The sequence below is a fragment of the Poecilia reticulata genome, linkage group LG5 (genome assembly GCF_000633615.1).
Source record: "Poecilia reticulata strain Guanapo linkage group LG5, Guppy_female_1.0+MT, whole genome shotgun sequence".
Classification (NCBI taxonomy): Eukaryota; Metazoa; Chordata; class Actinopteri; order Cyprinodontiformes; family Poeciliidae; genus Poecilia; species Poecilia reticulata.
Window position 1 is genome coordinate 31,140,988 of NC_024335.1, and position 25,218 is coordinate 31,166,205.

Consider the following 25,218-nt stretch of genomic DNA (forward strand, 5'->3'; position numbering starts at 1 on the left):
GTAGCTGGAACTGCAGCATTAATCTAATGAAAAATGTGCTCTCATTAAAAATGTGAATTATTTTTAAAAGCGAGGCCATTGCCAGGAAATCAATTTAAATTCATTATTTGTGGAAAAAGAATGCTGCTCAGGTATTAAGCTAGGATTATGCTTGATACCTAGGCATGTTTGCTTTATGACCACATAAAGCAAACAAGCATGCAGCTTCTCTAAGAAGGAAGATTTTCCCAAATTTTAATCAGGGCTGCATGTGCATGATTGAATTTATAAACAAAGTTTTAAGCTTTATTATTATTTTTCATAGTGATGAGTAAATGTAAACTTCTGACTGGTACAGTTACTGCTATGAGTAATAACCATGCCCGGGTGTTGTGTATTTAGGTGTGTCTGACCTTGTCAAGCCCATGAAAGAGGTTGATGACAATGCCTTGTTTCTTTATTTTATTTTTTTTAACAAAGCATTTAAAAACAAAACCTTGACGATCTTTAAATACGTTTCTAGCAAACTGGGCTGAAACTAAACGACATTTGACTGTAGAATCATGATTAGCACTGGTTTAAAATACTAAACGACAGTTAATGTGGTAATAATCGGTCTTGCAAACATTATTTTGTCCACAAGAGGGAGGCAGAGGGCTGCTAGGATGAGTTAAAGATGTTCCGATTCTCCCAAAAAAAAAAAAAACTCTTACGATTTGCACTATAATTCTACAGCAGTGAAACACTAATTTTTCATTCTGTAATATGTAAAGTGCTTTTTAAGTGAGATTAATACATTCTGGAATACTTCTATACTGTACCTGCTTGGATTTTGTTTGAAAGACAAGGAGTCTTAATTGAAGAAGTTCAAATTTTAATAAGAGTTTTATACTCACTTATGTACATTTGTGAACAAAAACAAAAAAACAGCAGTAAGTACAATTATCTTCCGGTAACATAACATGAGGTGCCATTAGAAGATGCCACTTAAGTGATTCAATTGCCTGAAACAAACTTTTCCAGACATCTTTACTGATAAAAAGTACAACTTTGACACATTTAACAGGTAAAAACAAAGCTTTTAGAAACATATCACTCTGCTCTGTGACTTTAAGAGCTCACTTCATCTCAAACAAAAATCCACATCAGCTTCGAGCATGACCTATTTATTAAGTTCAAACATCTGAACTGCATTTTCCATCTTCAATGAAGTTCCAAGCATCCATTTCAGTTCCTGCTGCCTGGATGCAATAAAGTGCATAAAAGCCGATTAGGCTGTTGTTGTGGAACACGGCGTTCTTACGCTCAGACAGAACTACGGTTCTCCGTCGCTTGGCTTCGAGACTGACATTTTGGGCTGTGGTATAAATACATGTAGGAGTCGCACAGGAGCCTGCAGACCAGCTCTGGTGCGAGAGCCGGGTTCGCCCGGGTCAGCTCCTCCTCCGGTTGGCCCAGAAAGTCGCCGAGCTCAGGACAAGCTCGGACCTCGGGAACACTGTAGCCCTTCTCGTCGTCGCCTGCGACAAGGAGAGCGACCTCAAGATTAGTGATCAGCTTGAAACGAGATAAAAAGGCCAAGCTGGAAGACGTCAGATTTGCTCTCGACTTCTTTATCGGTTACGGTCAAGGCTGAGTTAAAGCAAAAATACTCCAGTCAGGAGGAGCTAAAACAAAAAAACGAGGCCTTCTGTTGCACAAACTTTTTTCTTGGGTAAAGTTAAACAAAAACAAAGCAGCTCACCATGTCTGTCCGCCATGCTGTCAAAGAAGAGCCATGAGTGGGAATCAGGGCCGTACTTGACAAAGGACACAAAGTGGCTGGTCTGAATGCAAAGCACACCAAACAGCTGCATGGTGCGCCTCGGCAGAGGAGAGTCGGCGGCTACACCTTCAGGCACAGTCAGCGCCTGGGGAGAGTGGCTACACCGCGACCGATGGGTGTGTACCTGCAGAAAACGTCATCAAGAGTTAAATATTCTACTCTCTAAGTCTGGTGAGTGGATTACTCTTTTGACATGGTTTCCATGCCTACCTGGGTGTTGCAGGTGCTGCAGTACTGCTTGATTCTTCCTGGTTGCAGTTTGTGGTCTGGCAAACACTGGACACACTCGAACTTTGCCATCTGTCCGCAGATGAAACATTCCCTTGGAGCTGTCGGGTGAAAAGGCAAACGATCCGTGAGCGCGTTTTCACAAATGAATGAAAGAAACAAACAAAAAGACCCTCACAGTTGAACAGGAGATCTGTGACGTCCAGCTCAGTGGATGGAATGATGTGAGAAAACATCTTGTACTTGCTTCCACACCTTGGCATCTGGATTATGAGGCAAGACGGCATCTGAGGGAGGGAAAGGATTTTTTTTTTTAAAGATTAAACATGAAAAGAAAGCTTTGATAAACTCCTTTAGGATACGTTTTCTCACCGTTTCGAATTTGATGTCGCCCGACATGCAGGACGTGTCCAGCAGCTTTTGGACGGTGGGCGTCTGGCCCATCTGCTCCTTTTCCAGGAAGATCTGGAGTGTGTAGGCTCCGTGAGAGTTTCCTCCCTCCGACCTTTGGAGGCACGAGCGTTCTGTAACTTTACTACGAGAAATATGGCGTATGCCAAGTATGCACTGTAAGCTGGGCGTCATGGCAACCTACCGGAGCTTCAGCAGGGGCTTGATGCAGAGCACCTTCTGAAACAGCACTGAAATGAACTCCTCAGGATCTGATTTTGGGGCAAAGCAGGAAAGAAAACCACCGTTAACGACTTAAGACTCATAGAACTGTTCACACTCTGACTTGCAAAAGAATTTATTTAACTTTTTTTCACTACACAATAGTATATTTTATTGGGAATTTATGTAACACGTCAAGCACTTAATACATAACGAGCTCTACATAACAGTAGACTGCATCTTTTGCTGAGATTAAAGCCGTCTTTTTTTAAATCATGTCTTCAGGCTTTGCAAATATAACAACTTACATTTATGCACATTATTATTATTATTATTATTATGTAAAGGAGTAGTTGGAAGGAAAAAATCTTATATCTTCTATCCCTTCTCTCAAAAGTTAATTTGCTTTAGCATAAGTAACTAAACATCAATCATCTATACAGATTCACCCTTAAACACAAAACAGGCAATAAATGTCTATATATAAAGAGATAATAAAGAAAACATTATCTTTGTTAATGAGTCAATGTACTTCATCATACCTTGATAAAATATTATATTTGATTATTTTATTTAAAGTAAAAATTGATGTACTCTCTTTGGTTTTATTTGTTTAGTTCTGAGGGGTTTTTTTATCTTCAACCTTCTCAAATTATATCTCTTTTTAATAAACCTGAACTATTGTTGACTGTGCAGTGTTCGTTCTCCACCACACAGAGAGATCATTTAGTCGTATTGGAGTATAATACAAATGCCTGCCGTACTTTTTCAGAATTGCTTTTGAAGATATTTTTTTAAAAACACTAAGAATGCCCTTGTAAGGCTCTGGATTTGCTGCAGCATGCACCTTTTTCGTTTTTGCTGAAGGTCTCGCAGCCGAGTTTCTTCCGGAAGTTCATCACACTCTGTGCAGGCACAAAGCCTTGTCTGCGAGGAGTGGAAAGAGTTTAGAAATGTCTCTTATAAGACAAAAGCATGTCATGCTGAAAAATGTCAAACCTGCGTTTTACCTGCGCAACCGATTGACTATGGATTTCAGGATGCAGGTTATTGGTCGCTCTTTGTCAGCCGGTTTGTTGCAGATGGCATCCACAGTCACAGATGAACTAAACAAACTGAGATAAAGAAATACATCTCTTAAATTCTGCATTTTTCCAAGCACTAATTTACCTGTGCAGAGACTTCAGTTGAAAAAATAACGATAAAGTGAATCTTGGCGTCTTTAGAAATTAAATCAAATTGTTTTATGGAGTTTTTTTTACCTGAAAAGTGTAGCATCCAGGTAGCACGAGTTGATATGACCCTGTATGCCCTTCATCTTCCCCACGAACAGCGAGGCTGCTTCTGATTCAGGGACAGGCGGTGCATCTTCCTCCGACTCTTCATACGCAGGAACTGGAAAGAAAACACACACAAAAAAATGGAGTCTGTGAAAATCAGTCAAGTTTATTTAATTTTTACCAACTTCAATGCAAAAAAAAAAAAAAAGAAAAAATCAGGGAAGATTAAAAACAGCTGTAAAGTTACTGACAAGTTGTACGATCCACAGGATCTTTAAGTAAGCACTTTTCTTCGTAATGACTCCCTGATAAGCTGTTCAGTCTGCATTCTGGCCATTCTACTGTTTTATGCTGCAGATAAGGTCCGGCAAACACGCAACAAGTTTTTCAGCAATAATTTTTGACGTGCGTTTGCAACAAGCGAAGCGAAACGACACATTTCCTTCACCTCATCGTGACCGTCGCAGCACGCCTCACACTCCCAGCCTTCGCAAAATATGCTGCCTGCATGCACAACGTCAACGCATGGCACATGGAAATTAAACAGCTACTCGTTTATTGCAGTGAAAGCACTAACGCCGCATTATGCAACACCACCGCGGTATGTCATAAAACGTAATTAAAACTGCATTATGTAATAATGTAACATAATTGCGCTTCAAAACATAATTAAACATAATTAAAACCGCATTATGTAATAATAATAATAATCAATGCAAAATGTAATAACATTCTGAAACACTACAGAAATACTTTCAGCCGCATAACATCATTACATTTTGTTACAAAATGTGGAAGTAGGTCTTTTTTTTTTCTTAGACATGATCATTTAAAATGAAGGTGCATTGAGTAATAAAATCACAATCTGTTTGTGTTCATCCTAATCAATATACTTCTAATAATCATGTTACAGATCCTACAAGCATTTAAATTGAAACTTTGATCAATGAAAGCCAAACTTTCAAGTCACTTTTCAGACTCTTAGCCAGAATGTGTGCCAAAACAATTAAAAATGCGTTTGAGAATTTTATTACATTTTGAGTCTAATTCTGCATAATACAGTCTTAATTTTGTTTTATTACATATTCAACTTTGATTTTATTACATTATTACATATTGTAGTCTTACATTGGCCGGTCATGATAAAACCAGATACTGGATGATAAAGTTATTGCAATAAATGATAATGTTGTTTTGAGACCATTTTCAAGCAAAGTCAGAGCCATAGCATAATAATGCAAATACTCTCCAAGATCAACAAACATTAAATACTAATGAACATTTAACATTGAAATTGGAAGATATTTGAAATATCTAAAATAAATAAACAAAAACTTCAAATAAATGAATTAAACAAAATTGTCCTTCAAGAACAAAGGACTAGCTGAGACCAAATCAGCAGACTGAAGAATTTTCTCACCCAGTTTTTGCTAGACAGAGAAAAACAAAAAAATTATGCAAATGAAAATTACTGAGTTTGTTTTACTTCATGATGCGATTAACTGATTTATTGCGACAGGCCTAGCGTTACATACTCCTTTGCGGCTGCTTGCATTTAGAACAGCAACTATAATTTTCCATAACATGGCCGCCCTGTCGTACATCTCCAGATTTACAATAGAAATGTACACACGTGTGTAGTTTCAGTAGTGTGTGCATAACTGGAAGCAAAATATCAAACCTGGAGGGATTTCTGTGGTGTTGAACGTCTCCGTCTCTGTGAAGGAGCAGAGGAACCGGCTGTCTGGGCTGCATTTTGTGATGGGAACAAACAAAGCGCAGTTCTCCTTGCAGGTGAAGTACCGCTGATCTTTGTACACCCCGTCAGAGCAGCCCACCACTTCATAATCCTGCCACCACATCATACTAAAATGAGCACAATCGCCCTTTGCAACAAAACTAGAAGGACATTTACACAAACTTTGAATCTCCCACCAGCTCCACCCCGGCCCACGTCTCCGGCTTCCCCTCTGGGATTCCCAACCACCGGATCACTCCGTACACCGCGACCCCTGCGTTATTGACGACCTCCACCAGTGAGCCGACCTCTAGAGGGACGGGAGGCTCGCTCTGCGTCCGGCCTGGAGCGACGCTTCGCTCTGATTGGCTTTTGGTGACTTGTCTTCTGCTCGTCCCGGTACTTGGCATGGAGTTGATGCGCATCACCACTTTCCCAGTTGAGCCTGCAGAGAGGTATGACATGTGTGTGAGTGAGAGGAAAGGGAAAGCGTCATGACACTCCTTTTTATTTTCAACTTCCAGGCTGATCACATGGCGTCTCGACACACTGCCAGCCAACATGGCACCGTAAGTGTGATGTCCTGCGTATGCGTTCACATCCCCAGAAGTTTTTTTTCTCTACATTTTATCTCCAAAGTCACAAGCTTTAAAATATTTCACCAGGATTTTATGCAGAAGGCCAAAATAAAGTGAAACACGATGATGAAGTGGAAGAAGAGCCATGTTTCATGATTGGTGTTTTAGTGTTTTCAGGAATATGTGTAGTGCCACAAATTGTGTTTTTACAGTGTAGACCAAAAACTTCTACTTTTGTACCTATGAGACCCTCAAAGGATCACTGCTAAAAAAACAAACAAAAAAAACACAAAATCTTACCAAGTATTTTTTGCCTACATTTCTTGTGCAAATATCTACATGAAAAGACAAAAACTTACAATTAGTTTTTTAGCAAAGATATAGGAGCTTGTTTTAAGTCAATTACTCCTTCATCTTGATTTTTTTTTAAGTAGCCTACTTGTAACATAGAAAAATTGTCTTGTTGGAATAGGAATTACTGACTTAAAACAGGCTCTTACGTCTTGCCAAAAAGTTACTTGTAAGTTAGTTTTGTTGTATTTCAAGTATATTAAGGTATTTGTACTAAATACTGGAGAAAAATACGTCATATTTTGTGTTTTTGCAGTGCTGAGATAGTTTTATGATCAGCCCTACTGCAACGCACACTCTGACCTGTCTGGTATGTTCTTCAGCCTTCATGATGCTAAATGCAGCTAGCATCATGAAGGCTGAAATAGTTCCCTCACTACTGAGGCCTCCAATAGGACAGCTGAGTTCACGAAGGTTGACGAAAAAGGTTAAAATTCCCAAAAGTTTGTGTGTCACAAAACGCAAAGAAATGTTCAAGGGATGTGAGTGTTTTTGCAAGGCACTGTATCTACACGCCTCCAGTGAAAGTATGTAGACAGTTTCATGAGCGCCAACTGCAAAGAAATGCAAGATCATGTGACAAAATCTACTGTCATACATTCCAGAGCGACAGCACCGGTCTTTCTGGCTGTACGTGTGACAAGTCGTACATGAGCGCCTTGCCTGCACCCCCCGCCCCCCATCCCTTTAGGTATCACAAGTCCTTGATCAAAGCCCGATACTTTCAGAGCGGAGATTCTTTAAAGAACGGCCTGCTGGAAGATGTTTTGACATTTTCAGTTCAGGTCGACTTGAACTCACCGTCTCTTTTGATGTCTCTGTACTGCAGTCCCAGGGGGACGGAGTAAGACGGGACCACCTGGATGATATCTGAAGCACTGAAAATGGGAAGCGGTCCAAGTTGTTTGGGCGACAAGTTGTCTTCGGAGTCCTTTGGCAGAAACAGAGAACAAGCAGTTACTGGAAAGCAAACAGCTTTAAGTACACAGATCTTAAGATCAAGCATGCTTGCATGTGACGTTCTCCAAACAACTCAATCTTGCTGATAATCTTTGGACAATTTTGGAAAGACCATAAGGGATTATTTGCTCATCAACATGCAACTGAGGATCAATTTGTGCGTTAATTGAAGGAAAAGAAAAGCAGACAAACTCACCACAAATTCCACCTCGAAGCCCAGCATGTTGAGGTCGTCCTTGCTCTCCTTCTTTCCGATCTGCATCAGGTTCTTCACCACCCCGGGGACGTGACCCTTCTTGTACCTGATCACCACCAGGTCGCCCGGGGTCAGCTCGCAGATGGCCAAGAAGAGCTGCGGGTTGCACAGTATCTCCAGGCGTCTGCTGGGGCTGGAGATGTAGAGCAGCAGCTGGGCCTGGTGTCGGGTCAGGGGGTACGCGTCCTCCGTCCTCACCGAGCCCCCGTTCTTGGGGCTCCCGGCGTTGGAACTGCAGCCGTACATGAGCCCCGTCAGCTCCCCGCGCCCCGTCTCCGTCTCCACGCGACCGATGCAGCCGCGGCAGAAGCCTCTCCGCGACTTCCCGCGGATGACTATGAAGAACCGGTCCTTGCTCGCTGCTTTGGGCTCCATGGTGCTCCCGTCAGGTCGTGATAAGGAAGGTTGGATCTGGACGAGAGTTCAAGGAAGCAGTTCAGACATGGAAATACAGCGACGTTACAGGATCCTGACCGTCTATTACATCATTTTGTTTCCCGATAATCCCCCACTTAACAAGTTGTTAGCCAATTAAAAGACGTTCACGCGGAAGTACGAGCTTTAAAAGTTCCCTTTAAATCCTCACAATAGCTGGTTTGACAGGACTATAGTAGCCTTTATTAAACGAAAACAGCTCAGTGAAGAGTTAAGGTTTAACTTTGAAAGTGACTTTTACTTACTGCCAGTTTGCATTAGTCCAGGTGAGTTCGGCGGATTAAATCGTCTCACTCCAGGTAAATCCAGACGCGACGCTACACTTCCTCCTGACTCCTGCCGAGGAGGAGGTAACTATTATTATTACTGCTGGCCAGCATGTAACCAACACCTCCTTCCAGAGCTTTCAACTCTCCGCCCACAGCGGTTATCACGTTAGAGAAAAAAATAGTCCCTCCCTGACAAGCAGCAGTTGAGGAATGAGTGGCGATAACGTTCAACCACAAATATCACTTGAATGTGGACCGACAGGGATCGTTTTCCTCGTCATTAGACTCTGTTGCTTTCTGAGGACGTTTATTAGGCGCTTGGTTGAATCCGTGTTAGATCTAATAAACATCAGCTTTTATTCATGTCCTTACAACCCTGCTAGCATGCCTAGGTGGGCCCCATGTGGGGGAAAAAAGGCCTGCTGGTGGGCCACATGGCCCACCTGCTGCTCTACCCAAGGTGGGTTTGTCCGTGGGTTCCACGGTGGCCCCACATGGGTTTGTCCATGTAGGGCCACAGCCTACATGGGCCATAAATGGACAAACTCATGTGGGCCCACCACCATGTAGGGCCCATGTAGGGCCCATGTGGGCTGTGGCTCTACTAAATGATATAGCTCAGAGCGAGATAAAGGAGATTGGGCCACTAACATTTGGGACTCCACGGCTATTGAAGACTGAGATATGCAAGAGATAGCATTATTAATCGGCAAAAGAAAAAGTATGAAAGTTACTAAACAGAATCCTTATTCAGAGTGGATTAACATTTCTTGCAAAGTTTCTGATATTTAATGCTCCATAGATGTCCAAGGACAGCCACTATTTGTTGACAGAGAATTAATATGCTGGATTATCTGTTTCAAAGATTATCTAGGCAACAATCAAAGTCAAGAAGTAACTTGGGTCTTCTAGGAGTGTGCCTGGTGTTAATTTATGAACACAGTATGCAATTCTTAAAGAAGCAACAAAAAAAACAACCTAAACACTGTATTAGCCCAGCACTGACAAAAACAGAGTTAAAAAAATCAAGAAAACTGCTATTTGTTTTTCTCAGTCATACAAAAGTAAGCCTGGGTTACATGTACATCAGTTTTTTTTAAGAATTAAAACAACAATATTGAAGAGGACAAAGATCAATGCTGAAACTGATTTCAGCTCCTGTGAAATTATTTATGACAAAGTTTTCTCGCATGAGATCATTTGAATGTACTCTGACATTTGTACTCTGACATTTTCTCTCTTGTTTGTATCAATAAGCATCTGGGTATAAATATCTCTTTAGGCTGTATATTCCTGAATATTCTTGCATCCCTTGTTGTCCTCGATCTGTGAACACATGTAGAGACATGTTTCTGAGATTCCATCATATTACATAACTTGTTTTCTTTTCAGGACCACAATGTTACTAGATCTAGCGTACGAGTTGAAACTGAAACTCTCAGCTGGTTTCCATCCATTTTCTTTACACCCTTGTCCCTTAGTGGGCTTGGGAGGGTTGCTGGAGCCTATCTCCAGCTAACGTTCCAGGCGAGAGGCGGGCTTCACCCTGGACATGCACACACACACTCACACTAGGGGCAATTTGGAGAGGCCAATTAACCTGACAGTCATGTTTTTGGATTGTGGGAGGAAACCGGAGTACCCGGAGAAAACCCACGCATGCACAGGGAGAACATGCAAACTCCATGCAGAAAGACCGAGCCGGGAATCGAACCCAGAACCTTCTTGCTGCAAGGCAACAGCTCTACCAACTGCGCCACTGTGCAGCCCCGGTTTTCTTCTACATAAATTAAAAAGAGAAATGTCAGAAAGTAAGGATGACAGCTGTTTTTTTTTCTTATGACGCAGTCAGCATGCATGTGTGACAGAATCTTGACTGCAGATCAGTTTTACATAAGGGCCCTTATCTACTTCAATATGAGCACACATAGGGGCCCCGTCTCCTTAACAAGGACTGGGATCAAATTTTTATCACAAATTAGTTCCCGAAAAGTGTAAAAGAGTCACATGCAACAAGTTCCTGCTACACAATGCGAATTTACAAGTTTGTCTTCTTGTGGTTGAAAGTAATTACTCTCAACAGACAGTCCTGGTGATTTTATTGAGAGCAGGAAATAGCAACAAAGCCTTTACAATACCATTAAAAAGTATTCATAATCAGCAAGATTGTCAAGGTGACAAACAAGAGAAAAATGTCACAATGCCCTGCAGCTCATACTGTACATATCCTGTATGGTTTGATCAACATCAGAGCGTCGGCTGACACACCATAACCTTGCGACAGACACCATGAGGTCATCTGGTCCCATCACTACGACTTGTCCGGTCAGCTGTTCATTTGGGAAAGGGCAGATAGTGGAGGTGGAGGCATGAGGCATCCTTTTCTTCAGTTCCTAAACTTGACTTTTACTGCAGAAAACTAAATCCATGCGGACATTTGACTTTGCACACTTGGTTTCTGCTGCTGAATGATCAATTGGCAATCTGCCCATGCCATTGTCTTTTGACCAATATCATCAGAGATAAAGGCCTAGAAGTTGTCTGGCCGGGTGTATTGTCAGTCAAAAGACTGACAGCTTCAGTCCAAATGAAAAAGACAAACTATGTGTTTTACCTAATCATTGCAGAAAGAAGGTCAGTCACTGAAGAGATGTAGTTGGGATCATCCAGTTCACCAACTGTAGTTAAAGCCGTTATCAGAACCTTGAAGTTGAGAAAACAAATACGAGAGAGCAACCCAGTTATTATTGAATTACTTGTCATCAAATGGATTATTATTTACATAAACATTCAGTCTGAGGAACATTTTGAAAATCAGCTCTAGGTCAATTTGCACAGTCTTCAGTTGATACTCCAATTTCCAGTTGATAAACCTTTGTGCATCTCCTGATCCTGATTATCCCAAAGATTAGATTTTTATTCTGATCAAATCATGGCCAGCTGACTCATGAAAATAAAAAATTTTGACCTTTGATTAATCCAAAATAAAGGACCACATTTGCCATCTGTACACTTTGAGTACAACATAGAAATGTACTTGAAGAAAATACTTGGCAAAGTGCGTACAAACATGGTTGGTACGAAAATCTCCCATGATGACAGATGGCTTCTTCCAAACCTTGACGATCACAGCGACAAAAGTTACAAAAAGGTTCCATCACCTGTGAAATCCATTACCTCATCAATCCAGCGGGAAGTTTGATTTTTTGTGACATTATTTTCCCAGAGATGGAGACTCTCTGGGAGATTGAGAGCTGAGATCAGGACGGCTCCAACAGACGGCGAAGGGGAAACTTGAATTATATGTTCTACAGGAAAATGTAAAGATGGTGGATGAAGGTTAGAAAATGTGAATACCTTTTTCTCCTGTTTGCTCTGACCTAATATGGACCCTTTACCACTGTACTGGCCTTCCAATGGTTACTGCACCTCTACACTGTAGTTATGGATGTCCTCTCTGGTCAGAACTCCTCCATTTGCCTGCACCTTTGTGTTGACAGTGAACATGGTTATTTACACCCACTGAACAGAACCTTTTGGTGTGAATTAACCTCTTCCTCTATCTCTTGCGATATGCCCCTGTGGTAAAAAGTGCCAAGACCAGCCTCAAGAACTTCTGCCAAACCAGGCATCCTACATCTCAGAGCCTGACCGAGGTGTCCCTGAAGCGTCCAGCTAGCCTCTCAGTTTCTAGCTTTGATATTGCAGTGGCTGTGTAAGCAAAGTAAATGATTCATGTCCTCTACATTAAAACAATTTATCGGAGAGTAAGGTGTAAGTAGGGGAACGTTTGACTCACCAAGACTATGTCAAACATTGAAACCATCTCTTGCTACATCTGCCACTCTGCTGACAACATCATCCCACAAATAGCCCTGGCTGAAAACGAATTTGTATTCACAAGCTAACCTATTAAACCTGAAGTACTTAAACATTATCCACACATTTAAATTAATGTCTTAATGTCAGAAGCATTTTGTACCACGTCCTCTGTAAGAGGTTTAGGCACAGAGCCCTGGAAATTGATCACCTCGGTTTGATTCCAATGGGCTTTATGGATCAACATCACTCCTCTACAGAGACTCTGATGAGGATTTAGGCTCAAATATTTCACACTTGGGATCAAATCTTTGGAAAGACAATCACATACCCACCGACACCAGACACGTTTAGATGCACAACACCCAAGCAGAGAGCTGCATCCACACCGGACCCATGATCCCGAAGTACTTTCTCACTGAGAGCCATGCATCGCTCATGATCCAACACCACGCCTTTTATGAAACCCTGTGGAGAAACTGTGATGGTAAGCTGCCAAATAATAAATGACTCAATGTAGGAGTGGATTTGTGGTTCTTGCATGGTTTTCATGACATTTTGTGCTTTTCAACTCTTAAATATCCCAAGTTCTCAGTCATTCACGTTTCATTTAAAATATTAATTTGTGAAATTAACGATACATTTATGGCACATATTTCTGCAAGGTACAAACACCCACTCAATAAACTTGGCTAAATACACCAACTGACCCATATACAGTTTTTTTGCAAAAATTTTGCCAGGCCAAGAAAATAAAAATGTCTTTTTGATTTAATAAGGCAAACTTATGTCCCAGAGATCTATAAAACTTTATTAACCCTACAATAAATGTTCTAAAACAAGCACATAAAGTGTAAATGCATACATGTACACAATAACATATCCAAGAAAAAAAACAAATATAGACTGCGATTCTCCATCCACAAATATGCAATGGCATGCATAACACTGTATATCTCATTTCATGAGGTGAACATATTTATTCCTACTATAACAAATAGTGCTTTATAGGTTTAAAACAACAATCTAGCTGCCTATTACTTGATAGCAAGCGTCTTAGTGAGTTAGGATTATGTGCTTTAAAGTAAAAAAAACAACAAAAAAACAAGCTGTGTGCTTATATGGGTATAAAAGTAAAAGCAGATCTTCATCATCCCTCGTAGTGTGAGCTGATCTTCAGTGGCCGAGGTTGCGATGCCCCGGCTGGTGGAGGTGGAAGGAGTTGTGCTGCGCTGCTTGGTGAACATGGTTCTGGCGCTGGATGGCGTTGCGGGACACATGGCGGCGGTCTGTCCGGGCCTTCGCCTTCTGAGCAGAGGTTACCTGGCTTAGCTCTGCCACAGCTTTAGGCTGGAAGACATAGCTAGCCACGATCCGACTGGGAGGAGCGGTGGGCTCTACAAGCAATGGGCTGGACGGAGACACGACAGAAACGGGAAAAACAAAACAGAAACGTGAGACTGAGTTTAAAAATTAACGCAAGAATTCATTAATTCAAATTAGAAATGGTGAAAATTGTTGTCCCACCTGCTCTTTTCTGTGTTTGCAGGCGTGTCTCCTTGAGAAGTAGAGTTAGCTTGTTGCACAGCAGCCAGCTGGGTATCCTCCTTCTCACATCCTCCTGCCTCTGAAAACACAAAGAAAGATGTTATGCCACTCTTGTTTACCCTGGTTCCTTCTGTGGTCAAGCTGACATGCAGAACATAAGGGTGCGCTGTGTTATGTTTAAACAAAAGACAAAAAAAGTAAATAAATACAAGTCAGACAATCTCACTCTAAACTGAAAGCACTCAAACAAAATGGTAATGCTTTATTATTCAGTCAAGATTCATGTCAAACCTCAGCTATCAGAGCCTTATTACAGTATTTATACATACTAACTTTAACACATTTTGTCACATTACAACCATAAACTCAGTGTTGGGTAGTAACTAGTTACATTAATTGAGTTACATTTAATTGAGTAACTTTTTTTGGTAAAAAAAATAATACTTTTAGGAGTATTTTTACTCCGCTGTGTGCTTTTAGCACATACAAATACCTGACATGCTTTCCCTTTTTTATTTTTCTTTATAGTATTTTGAGTGATTTTTCTTCCACTTTACAATGATGTGCTATATAATGTTAATCCACCATATAAAATTCCTAAAACATACACTGAACTCTGTGGTTATTGCTGGACACAAGGTTCAAAAACTCTCAGGAGGTATAAATACTTTTGTAGTGTTTTATATCAGTAGATTTTAATGTTTTTAATCTCCTCCTACCTTGATGATTGACAACAAGCCATCCATCCTCAGCTGCTTCTCCAGGCTTGACTTCTTCCGGGGTCTCCTCTTCGCCCCCGAAGAGAAGACGGGCAATTTTTCTGAGCATGTCTATTTCTTCCTGTTGTTCCTCCTGTCTTTATTCTGCAATAGGACTCGTGATCACACGAAAACAACTGCGGAAAACAAGGGGAAATAAATATATAGTTGACCAGTGCATCATGATTTAACCAAACAAAGCACCACTAACTACTCTCTATGCTCCGAGAGCGTGTTAGCTTTTTAAAATTCTGCCACTGTTGTGTCAGCTGACGAGGATGTCCAATGAAAAGGCTGCGAATCCCACAGAATGACATTATGTGTCCATCTGTTGCAGGATGAATGGAGGCGGAGCTTATTATTATTCTACGAAATAATGGAAGCCCCCCTTCTTCAGTCATTTTAAAATTAAAACGTAGCTGTAATCAACAAACATCACAGACCAGGGTTGCTATATGGGATAAGAGGATCTACTTTTGTTAGGTATATATTCTCACAATTCCGTTGACATACAGCTATGTCTCCCTACTGCCTGATTAAAATCCCTTTAAACAGGCGACGGGTAGCTTTTAATGTTTAAATGTTAAAACGCTGAAGCCACTACGTCTACGAAGTCGTGTGTTTCAGTAAAACTGCAGTTTTCTTACCTTCTCGGGTTGACTTGAAGGTAGTCTTCACTACAACTAATTCCTCCTTCAAAAACCGCACAACTCAACTAGTATGAACTTGTGCTGCTCTACTGTTGTTTTGTATTTCAAATATTCAACCGAATCAAGCCAACAGAAACCCCTCCCATAAGGCCCGCCCACTCTGACTAAAGAGCCAATCAGAGCTCGCAGACGGAGCCCGCCGTTTGATTTGAGTGAACTGGTGCTGTGTTCCAGTGCCCTCGGAATTCTGGGGAAAAAAAACAAAACAAAAAAAAACTTCTTATCTCAAAAAAACTTTACTCCAGTTAGTTACAGTACAGAAGAGACCACCTCCTCCTTTAGAGTGTTTTGTGTTGTTCACCAAACACTTCGCGAAAGAAATAACGTCATTTTCTCTTTTGTGATGGACATGTTATTAAATACAGTGTCTCTCTTGCAATACTTTGGCTAGCTTGTACCCCTTCTTTGCCGATATAGAGTTCCAATCCATATGCTGTTGGTTCATTAATGTTTCCTAACAAACCTCTGACAGTTTTACTGAATAGTTTCACTTTTACTTAAACTAAAATCCACACAGGTGGACTCTTGTTACTAATTTGTGGACTTCTCAAAGCAGTTCATTTATTTTACTTATGGATATTGTAGTATTAGTAAGGTACTTTTCTTGTTTGCACGTTTTGGAAAACCATGTATTATTTTTAGTTCTGGGCCACTTTTAAGCAGTGGTGGGAAGTAACGAAGTACAAGTACGTCGTTACTGTACTTAAGTACAATTTTCGTGTATCTGTACTTTACTTAAGTAGATTTAATAATGGATACTTTCTACTTTTACTCCACTACATTTTACAGTAAGTATCTGTACTTTCTACTTCACTACATTTCTACAAAACTGTCCCGTTACTCGTTACATCCAAGTCGCGTTTCTCTTTTTGTCCGTTAAAATGTGAAGTTCAGGGATTTAAAGTGGCGCCGTAAAATCCGAGCAATAACGTGACTTAGTGTCTGTTGTCATCCATCGGCTCCACCTTTAATCGCACGCGGAGCTCCAAGACATGCGCAGTGGTTTCCTCTGAGCGATCAGAAGCGCTGCATAAATCATAAGATATGGCGACATGTAAAATCAGCAGCGCTTCGCTTTCACAGACGGTGGGGACTTTGTCCAATTTTTAACGTCACTTGGAAGGAAAGCTTAAAGAAAGGTAAGCTCCGTGGACGTGATGCTAGCAAAGCTAGCTGTATTGACTGAGACACATGTTGCATCTGCGATGACTGACATGTCGCAGATATGGGACAACGCTGTGACCAAAGTGCAATATTGTAATATGACATTCATGGACGATCCGATTCTTCTGGACGGATCTTGACTAAGTCCTATAGTACTGAAGCCTCAGTGAGAGCCGTTCTTTGTTCTTGTAATGCTCTGCGTACACTGCAGTAGCTATTTTATTTCATTAAAATATTTTTATATTTAATTGGTGAATAAATAAAACAAGAACAAGAACGCAGAGCATGCTCATTGCTCTTTGTTTTCGTCACCTGTCATGGTGGAAGACGTTGCAGCAGGAGGGAGGATGAGAACAGTCACGGTGCTCCTCCTGCTTGGTTACTTCTTGCTTATATGGCCTTGGACAGTGTTCATAGGTTGTTAATTGCTATGTTTAATGGTGCAGACAATTATTATTTCTGACATTGGCAATATGGGCAACCGCACAGGGCGTTATTTCTTTAGGGATGGCAGGAGACCTCTGTGGATTGTGGCACAGAGATGAAAGCAAAACAGAATGAAGAAGAGTTTGAATTGTCACTGGTTAAATTTATTTCAATACTTATTTCTAAGTATTTAATATCTAGGTGTTTTTATGGGAAAGTGAATCTTTCAGATCAATTTGAGAAGCAGTTTTGATAGGTGCACTTAATGTTATTGTCATGTAGCACGGGGTGCTGGTTTTGATTTGGTCTTGGGTTCAGTGGTCTAGACTACAACTCTGCTACGTGGCTCCTTGGTTCCATGTCCTCCTCTGCCAGTTGGATTTCTTTCAAAATAAATGTGTGGCAAAGAAAGTGAAGTTCATGTTATGTTAGGACAGGAGACGAGATGTTTCCATCCCTGAAATTATGATGCATAGAATCACATATCTAAGTCTAAACTATGTTACAGAATAAACACAATAAAAACATGCTTTATCTGTGGCATATGATCATATGATCGGTACACTTAATGATATTAGTGATTAGGCAATGCATTAGCAAGTACTTTTACTTTTAATACTTAAGTATTTTTAAAAACCAGTACTTTTTTACTTTTACTTAAGTAAAATGTTAATGTGGTACTTTGACTTTTACTTGAGTACATTTTTGTCTGTGTATTTGTACTTTTACTTAAGTACATTTTTTGAGTACTTTCTCCACCACTGCTTTTAAGTTATCTTGTCTTTAAATTTCAATAGAATACACTCTTATTTGTGGTTGCAACAAGGCCTCACAATGACATTTTGCTTCACAATAAATTGCCGCATTAATTATTGCAATAAGTGATGACATTGAGACCATTTTCAAATAATATATGGCATATTGTGATAATGCAAGTACACCTTCTCTCAAACACCAATAAACTTCAATTTTGTAAACAAAAAACATTTAACACAGGAATTCGAAGATTTGGGCTAAATATCAAAAATAAAATATGACAAACAGAACCAATAAATAAAAGGGAAATAAAAAAATCAACAACTAAAACCATAAATAAAACGTTTTATCATGTCTCTGTATACAAAATTATCGTCCATGCACATAGGTGTAAAGGATTAATTGAACAAGGTCCACAATTCTCTCTTCATTGATTTCTTGTAATTATATGGTGTCATCCAAAAACCCAGACTGCTTAAGTTGCTGTCCTGTAATACGCTACTGATATTTTATAAAACATTTTGGTAAATGTTTTAGAAATTTAGGATCACCAATGAGATGAGTAATTATAAAGTGTATGTAAATCTCTGGTTTCAGTTGTATAACTCCTCTTTTCTTCTAGTTATTATTCACATTCAGCCATATTTTCTTTTCATTTCGTCTTTCGATTTACTAAAAGTGAAAATCCGGCATTAACTAAAGCTTTTATGAAAGAATAACCTCGGCTGAACCTTACCGCCTGCAGAACAGCGCCACCTAGTGTTTCCTAAAATGAACTAAAAACATCAGCGCTCACATTCCTCCAGCAGGTGGCGTAATTCCTCCACTGAAATTACGCTTAGTAATGACGGACACGTCTGTAACCATGTTAATTGAAGTTAAACAGGACAAATAGAGACGGGGAACTATTTAAAATTAGTCATAAAACCAGAACAAAAATATACAGCGTGAAACTTTGAGATAAATTTATTGAAGCAAATTAAATAGGACTTTTTTTCGGTTTTTTTTTTTTGTTTTTTTTTTAGCAAATTCTAAATTAACACAGTTGTCTTATATCGCTATTTTAATACGAACAGATTTTTTTTAGACTCTGCCAAATACCAAAATTGATCAATGATTCATAGGCGGTCGAATGACTCATTCTTAAGTTTTTCACAGTTCCTCGCTCTCTCTCTCTGATCTGCGCCTTAACTTTGTTGGCTGGTGATTTTGGTGATGTAAAATGTGTGAAGCTTCTTCTCAAACTCTTAAACTGCGATATGCTGTGTGTGGGGAGGGGCCCTCAGGGTGAGCACACCCCTCCTCGCCTGAGTCGGAGTGCTTCAGAACAGAGGCCAGCATTTAGTTCCTCAGCAGAGAAGCTCTACATATCGCTCCGTCGATGAAATCCATCCCAACTTGTTTTGGGTCACAAGGAGGATATTTCTATCGTTTTTCTTCTTCTTCCTTCTAGGACTACAGGGCTCTTCATCTCCTAGAAGCTGTGCGTCGTGACCGCGCGTTCCTTTTACGCACAGATTTTGGAGCCTGAAATAAAAAAAAGGAAAAAAAAGGACAACAATGCCTCGGTCTTTCCTGGTAAAGAAGTATTTCGCTAAACAAAAACCAAACTACAGCGAACTGGAATGTCAGAATGGTGAGTCATGAGACTGTTTACTCTTTTAACGGAACTTTCAGATGCGAACAACAGGAAAGAAATTCACCTGTTTCAATATTCAGGAGAGAGTCTGGCAAGTTTTTTTTTTTTTTTTTTCCTCGAAGAGGCTACTCCCAGATCAAGTCGGGGCCCGTTAGATGCACTTTCTCCCTCTTTCTGCACGGAGACAGAGCTCCATTCATGTTACAAGCTGAATACGTGGGAGGAAACGGCCCTGGAACTTTCCCATATGGCTCTTATTTTATGCTCCTTTACAAATGAGGAAGTTTGACATCGTACCATACCAAATAAGAACAGAAAACAGAGAGTGGATCTTCTTCTTCTGCCCTTATTTGATCCATAAAGTGAATTTGTTGTAATTTACTGACTTTAATGCTGCTTCCTAACCGCCCTCCTCTTTCCCCTTCAGATACTTCACTGGAGACCTATCCTCTTGCTGAGGTGCCATCAGCAGACCACAGCACCTCCACCTGCTTCACCACAGGTCTGGTATGGGACCTGAGCGTCCTCCCCGCCCTCTACTTGCCCACCACCCATTCGGAGGCCTCTGGCACCTCGGGCCCCTTGGATCTGAGCTCCCCTTGCAGCCTCAGCAGCAGCGCCAGCAGCAGTGGCGAGGAAGACGAGGGGCGCAGCTCGGACCCCCCTAGCCCAGAGCCCGTCATCACGTACGCCCCTCGCCAGAGGATGAAGTGCACTGGTGTCATGGCCCACGTCAGCCCCCCAGAAGAAGAGGAGGAGAGAGGAGAGACCCCGGTGATGGCGGCCAGGCCGGCTTTCCTCTGCAAACACTGCCCCAAGGAGTACACCAGCTTGGGGGCTCTGAAGATGCACATTCGCTCACACACCCTACCCTGTGTCTGCACCACCTGCGGCAAGGCGTTCTCCAGGCCCTGGCTGCTGCGCGGCCACATTCGCACACACACAGGTGAGGTTGAAATCTGCTCCCAGAGGATTGCACAACGCTTCAGATTTTCCCCTGTTCACTTGATCTGTTATTATCTTTGGAGCCCCTGCCAGCCTGGGGGCCCCAGGAGAACATATTGACAGGTTTTCAAATGCACTAGCACTGTTAGGGGTCCACCGATAAATCAGCCCCCATTTTCCCTAATTTTGGGAGATCAGTGATCGACTGATACATATTAAGACGATCTTATCTGCCTTGGCAAAGGTCTTTTTTGCCATTTTGCTCTGCCATGAGAGAACTTTCACCGACAGACCCACCCACCGGGCCATGTCTGCATGTTTGCAGTTAACAATAGTCACCCACTGTTGCCAACTCAGCGACTTTCGTACTAAATTTAGCAACATTTCAAGCAACAACAAAAAAAATCTGTATTGGCTAAAACTGGAATTGTCAGGTCAGGCTTTTTAAAGATTGGTAATCGTTGATTGGCGAGAAATCACCTCTAAAAAAATACTCCTTTTGTCTGGGTTGAGGTCTCAATTCTTACACATTGTTTGTAAGTCGATCCATAACAAACACCCTTTCGTCATATGATTATCATGGACAAAGCTTTAAACTTCACCAAATTACAGACTCAGCTTAAGGTGAGCACCCTGATGAAGTTCTGCTGATGACCTCGGACTAGATTGAGACAGCCCTCAGTCTATGGATGTGGAAATCAGGGGCAGTCATTCCGAGTCAGCAGGTTACCTCCCCCCGTCACTTTGTCATAACAATTTATCTGATGAACTCAACACTTGATCAGCAGACATTACCACACAGGGAAGCCCTCCGTGGACTCATTGATCATTCATTGTGCTTAATGTCTCAGCAACAATGAGTTCTCGGCTAATTATCTTATCACGGCTGACCGGGGGTGGGGGAGTGGAGGCACCTGAGTGGGGGCAGAGGAGGGACAAAAGGTTTTAAGAATGCCTGGAGGCTCGCTGTTATCACTGAGTACTTAGTACCTGCAGTAACTTGTTAGTGTGTTAATCTCATTTGGTTCTGATTGAATCATGCTAATTCAGCCAGGCTCTGACCCCAGCAGCCAGCCATGTGATCCTCATTATCTTAACAATGTGTCTGTGTTTATACATGTGTGTTTGTGGGCTTGTGTGTGAGGTGTTAATAGAGAGCTCCCATCAATATAATCCAGTATCACTACTGTAGTCGCATTTCAAGGGAGCTGTATTGGTGTAATGTGTGAGTGCAACTCTCACACTCAGCACATTTAGATAAGAATTAATTAATTCCATTTGCTACCGGCGTTCCTCAAGTTTGTGTCTTCGGCTTCTTCTTCTTTAGCATACATCTCCTCTTAGCTTCTATGTTGTGAATCTTCCATGAATTCAACATCGATTAAAATTGCTTTGCATAAAATACCCTTCATCTTAGTGCACTTCCTCCTGATCTGAGGTGAGTAAATACTGATTCACCTCAAACACCCTCAATAAATCAGCCATTAAGTTGAGATTCTGCTCGTTGGTACAAGGTCAGCTCTTTTCAGCAATTGACAATTCCAGCAATTCCCCCAGGGTAAAACAGCCTGACCTGCCGATGACAATTTTGGCAGATATAATTTTTGTTTGTTTGTTTGTTTGTTTGAAAAGTTGCTAAATATACCAACAAAGTCTCTAAGTCAGCAACAGTGGGTTGAGTACTGTTAACTGCGTACGTGCAGACATGTCAGTCAAAGCAGACTCACGGCAGAGCAAAAAGGGGACAGTGGACGGTTTTCAGAGCTTTGTGGAGGTAGATAAGATCAGTGGGTAAGATTAGTTTCTCATGTAGGCATTGGCCGATCTCCCAAAAATGAGGTAATCTGAGCCAGAGTACCTACTAAAAAGTCTAAATGTCATTCTGAATAGTTCTCCGTCTTAAACAGCTAACATAAATAATGCCACCTTGTGTCAATGTGAATCATCTCCGTCTTTTTTTTTGACACCATGCTCTTCCTCCATATTTTCTCACTTCCTGGTCAGCTACCTTATTGATTATCGTAACTTCTTTCTGTTTGGTCTCCATCTCTGGTCCCTATGTCTTCCGTTAGTTCAGAACTTCTTATTGACTCGACACAGCACTCCAGCTCTCCTAGAACTTCACTGACTTCCCTTCCACATAACCCTGCTGCACCTTACACATCTGAACTCTTCTGCATCTACAAAAACTTCCCTCGCTCTCAGTCTTTCCTCCTCCACTCATAACTGTCCAAAGAGTCACAGCGCTTCTTCAACTCTCAATCATAACCCAATCATACCTGTTTTGAGTGTAAAATTTTCTTTTGTTTTATCTTGTGTTTTTAATGTAATTCCCTTATTCTCTGTCCAGGTGAGCGTCCGTTCTCATGTCCCCACTGCAACCGGGCTTTTGCGGACCGTTCCAACCTGAGGGCCCACCTGCAGACCCACGCCGAGGTGAAGAAGTACCAATGCGGCGTCTGCTCTCGCACCTTCAGCCGCATGTCGCTGCTTCAGAAGCACAGCTCCTCGGGATGCTGCTCCACTTTGGGCTGAGGCGCCTTGAGCGTGCGGAGGAAAACCTACCGGGACATCAGCGGGGTGGAAAACTTTTTGTGAAACCCAGTTAGATTGTTTAAGACATCGCAAAGATCACAAAATTGCCAAACTTTAAGAGACCTTGAGGGAGTCAAACCTCACCGGGGACCTGACTTTACAAGCGTTTTCTCTTCTCTGTTCCCTCGTAAAACAGTCGAGGAGCTTTTTTTTTTTTTTCTACCTTCTTCTTCTATTGTTGACTGAGTTTTTGAGGCTGGACCATCTGAACTGAACAAAACTCACTAAACATTGGTGCCTTTTGTCACTGTCTGTGCCCATTCCAAACAACGCATAACGTGAACTGGTCGGGGCAAGAGGCGTTTCTCCTCCCATCTTCGCCCTGGTGCCGGTCAGCTCAGGATCATGGCCTAGACGCAGCTGCTCAGAGGTAGGGGTGCGTGGGTGGGATAAATCCCTTGGCGCTTCTCGAAGCAGCACACACTAGCGCGCGCGCACTCAAAAGCAAATACACACACAGCTGTCCTTGGTGCTGTGGTGCAGATAGATGAGGTGCTAACAGGTGCTGCAGCCATGACCTTCGCTGGCTGATAGCAGGTGACTTCCACTGCCCTTGGTTTGCTTAAGGAAAAAAGAGGAAGCATGTCATCGCAGAAGAATGGCACCAGTTAATGTTTTTTTGTTTTCCTTTTCCTCTTTCTTTCACTGATGTGGATCATTGTAAGCCTCTGTTTTGACTTAAACCAGAACCTCTGCCTTAATCCGTCGGGGTTTAGAGATGGGGAAAAGCCATTCTTGCTGTTTTCCAAAGGTGATTCAGTGTGCAGCTCTCCTGCAAACGTGTATAAAAAAAAAAAAGCCAATGCACTCAAGGTTACTACAGTGTTATAGATACCAAGCCAAAGCCATATGACTCAAATGAATGTGCCTTGAAATTGTATTATTCGTACAAACCATGCCTATATTTTTTCTTCTTATACCTCATTTAGCTGATGTGGCTTTAAAATTTGACTTCAGTATTGAAAGAAAATTTGCTTAAGATAAGAACTATCAGAAGGCTGAGACCAAAGATGTAAGCAGTTTACACCATGGAAACATGGTTGCCTAACATGTGATGAAAGCCATGTAAATGGACCATACTGAGATGAATTTCTCGCGTTCCTAAATATTTTACAATGTTTTTTTTTAGTGCAATGCGCAGATGTTTTATTTTGTTGTTTTTTTTCTACTATGCCTTTGTGTTCATCTTTAATTCTGTATGTCGTAAATAATGCGTTTTCAATAAAGTAATTTATGTTTATTAAAACTCGCATTGTTGATTTTTCCCCAGTTTTTTTTTTTTTTATCACAAGGAGACGGGTGTAAGACTCCCCGCTTTCGTTTTAGAGAAGTCCGCGCGGCTGCAGCGCTGATTCATAAAACGTCGGTTTGATCATTAACCGATTTAATAATAAGCGGTTTGGAGAAAACGGGCTGTTGCGTCGAAACGTTGCAGATGCAGGTGAGCGGCGCGCTGTGATTGGTAGGAGCGACGGAATGCACCTGCTTCTAGTTTCCACCTGCTGCCATCTACTTCTCTCTGTGGCTGTGTAAACACTGCAGCATATGCAAATGTGAGCGTTTTAGGCGCAAAGTGCTAAGCCAAGTGTCGTGTCATTCGGTGGATTTTAGAGGAACTGAACTGTGCTGGACGAGTTCTGAACCGACCCTAATGTGGAGTTTTACTTAGACGTACTCCATATCAGCGATTGATGAGTGTTTATTTTTTTCGCCTCTCGGTGAGAGCACAGCATATATTCCTAGACAGTGAGTCAAAGTCTGGCGCTTTAGGTTCCCATGGCTCCTCCGCTCTCAGTCAGTAAGTCAAGCTAGTAGTCACTGTGCCTGTCAGTCAGTCAGTCGCCGTGCGTGGGCCGAGGCCTGAGCTTTGGCCGTGCAGCGCGGAGTGAGGTAAACTGTTCCACAGCATCGTTCCTGGTTTCCTTCTGACTCAGGGATATGTGCTCACAGCCTAGCATGCGGTCTGACTGACTCACCTCAACTGCTCTATATGGGATTTCTTGAAGCCAGGATTGGGGATGGTACGCGAGTGTGACAACTCGGAAAAAAAAAAGAAAGAAAAGAAAATATCGCGGTTTTACAGTATCGTGGTGCTTTATTTAATATTTATATCAAGAACAAATGTCAAACGGGACTATTTGCTTTGTACCGGGACAAACAAGAATGACTCTTGTTCTTGCAAAAAATGATGTCAATGTCAAGAATCAGGATCTAAAAGAGTAGCTTGAAAGCGAAGTAAAACAGCACTACATTTCGTCACTATTACATGAACCTAGCAAAGCGCAAGAATGCACAGAAGTGTATTAGCCCATATCATAAAAGATTTATCTTGAACTATTTTCTGCTG

At 41.5% G+C, this 25,218-nt stretch overlaps 2 protein-coding genes across 2 annotated transcripts; one reads left to right on the forward strand and one right to left on the reverse strand.

Annotated features, from left to right (window-relative positions):
* Positions 1–836: 836 nt before the first annotated feature.
* cyld2 (cylindromatosis (turban tumor syndrome) 2) lies at positions 837–8,640 on the reverse strand. Its single transcript, XM_008410538.2, has 14 exons — positions 8,488–8,640; positions 7,748–8,218; positions 7,393–7,522; positions 5,860–6,107; positions 5,606–5,774; positions 3,907–4,039; positions 3,655–3,759; positions 3,492–3,571; positions 2,628–2,694; positions 2,405–2,537; positions 2,211–2,319; positions 2,015–2,133; positions 1,724–1,928; positions 837–1,499 (listed from the first exon to the last, which is right to left on the reverse strand). Exons 2-14 carry the CDS (start codon positions 8,180–8,182, stop codon positions 1,285–1,287), a joined length of 2,148 nt encoding a protein of 715 aa, XP_008408760.1. The 5' UTR covers positions 8,183–8,218; positions 8,488–8,640; the 3' UTR covers positions 837–1,284.
* A 10,107-nt stretch (positions 8,641–18,747) lies between these two features.
* snai1a (snail family zinc finger 1a) lies at positions 18,748–24,117 on the forward strand. The gene is made up of 3 exons (XM_008410539.2): positions 18,748–19,328; positions 19,759–20,277; positions 22,627–24,117. The coding sequence occupies exons 1-3, from the start codon at positions 19,253–19,255 to the stop codon at positions 22,809–22,811; spliced, it is 780 nt and encodes a 259-aa protein (XP_008408761.1). The 5' UTR covers positions 18,748–19,252; the 3' UTR covers positions 22,812–24,117.
* The last annotated feature ends 1,101 nt before the right edge of the window (positions 24,118–25,218 follow it).

Excerpts from the sequence above, each read along its gene's own strand:
- snai1a (XM_008410539.2), top strand. The coding sequence starts at position 19,253 with ATGCCTCGGTCTTTCCTGGTAAAGAAGTATTTCGCTAAACAAAAACCA. Across the intron at positions 19,329-19,758 it reads CGAACTGGAATGTCAGAATG|ATACTTCACTGGAGACCTAT; the intron begins GTGAGTCATGAG and ends TTTCCCCTTCAG. Across the intron at positions 20,278-22,626 it reads CCACATTCGCACACACACAG|GTGAGCGTCCGTTCTCATGT; the intron begins GTGAGGTTGAAA and ends TTCTCTGTCCAG.
- cyld2 (XM_008410538.2), bottom strand. The coding sequence starts at position 8,182 with ATGGAGCCCAAAGCAGCGAGCAAGGACCGGTTCTTCATAGTCATCCGC. Across the intron at positions 3,760-3,906 it reads CTGGATGCTACACTTTTCAG|TTTGTTTAGTTCATCTGTGA; the intron begins GTAAAAAAAACT and ends TCTTTATCTCAG. Across the intron at positions 2,695-3,491 it reads CTTCAGCAAAAACGAAAAAG|ATCCTGAGGAGTTCATTTCA; the intron begins GTGCATGCTGCA and ends CCCCAAAATCAG.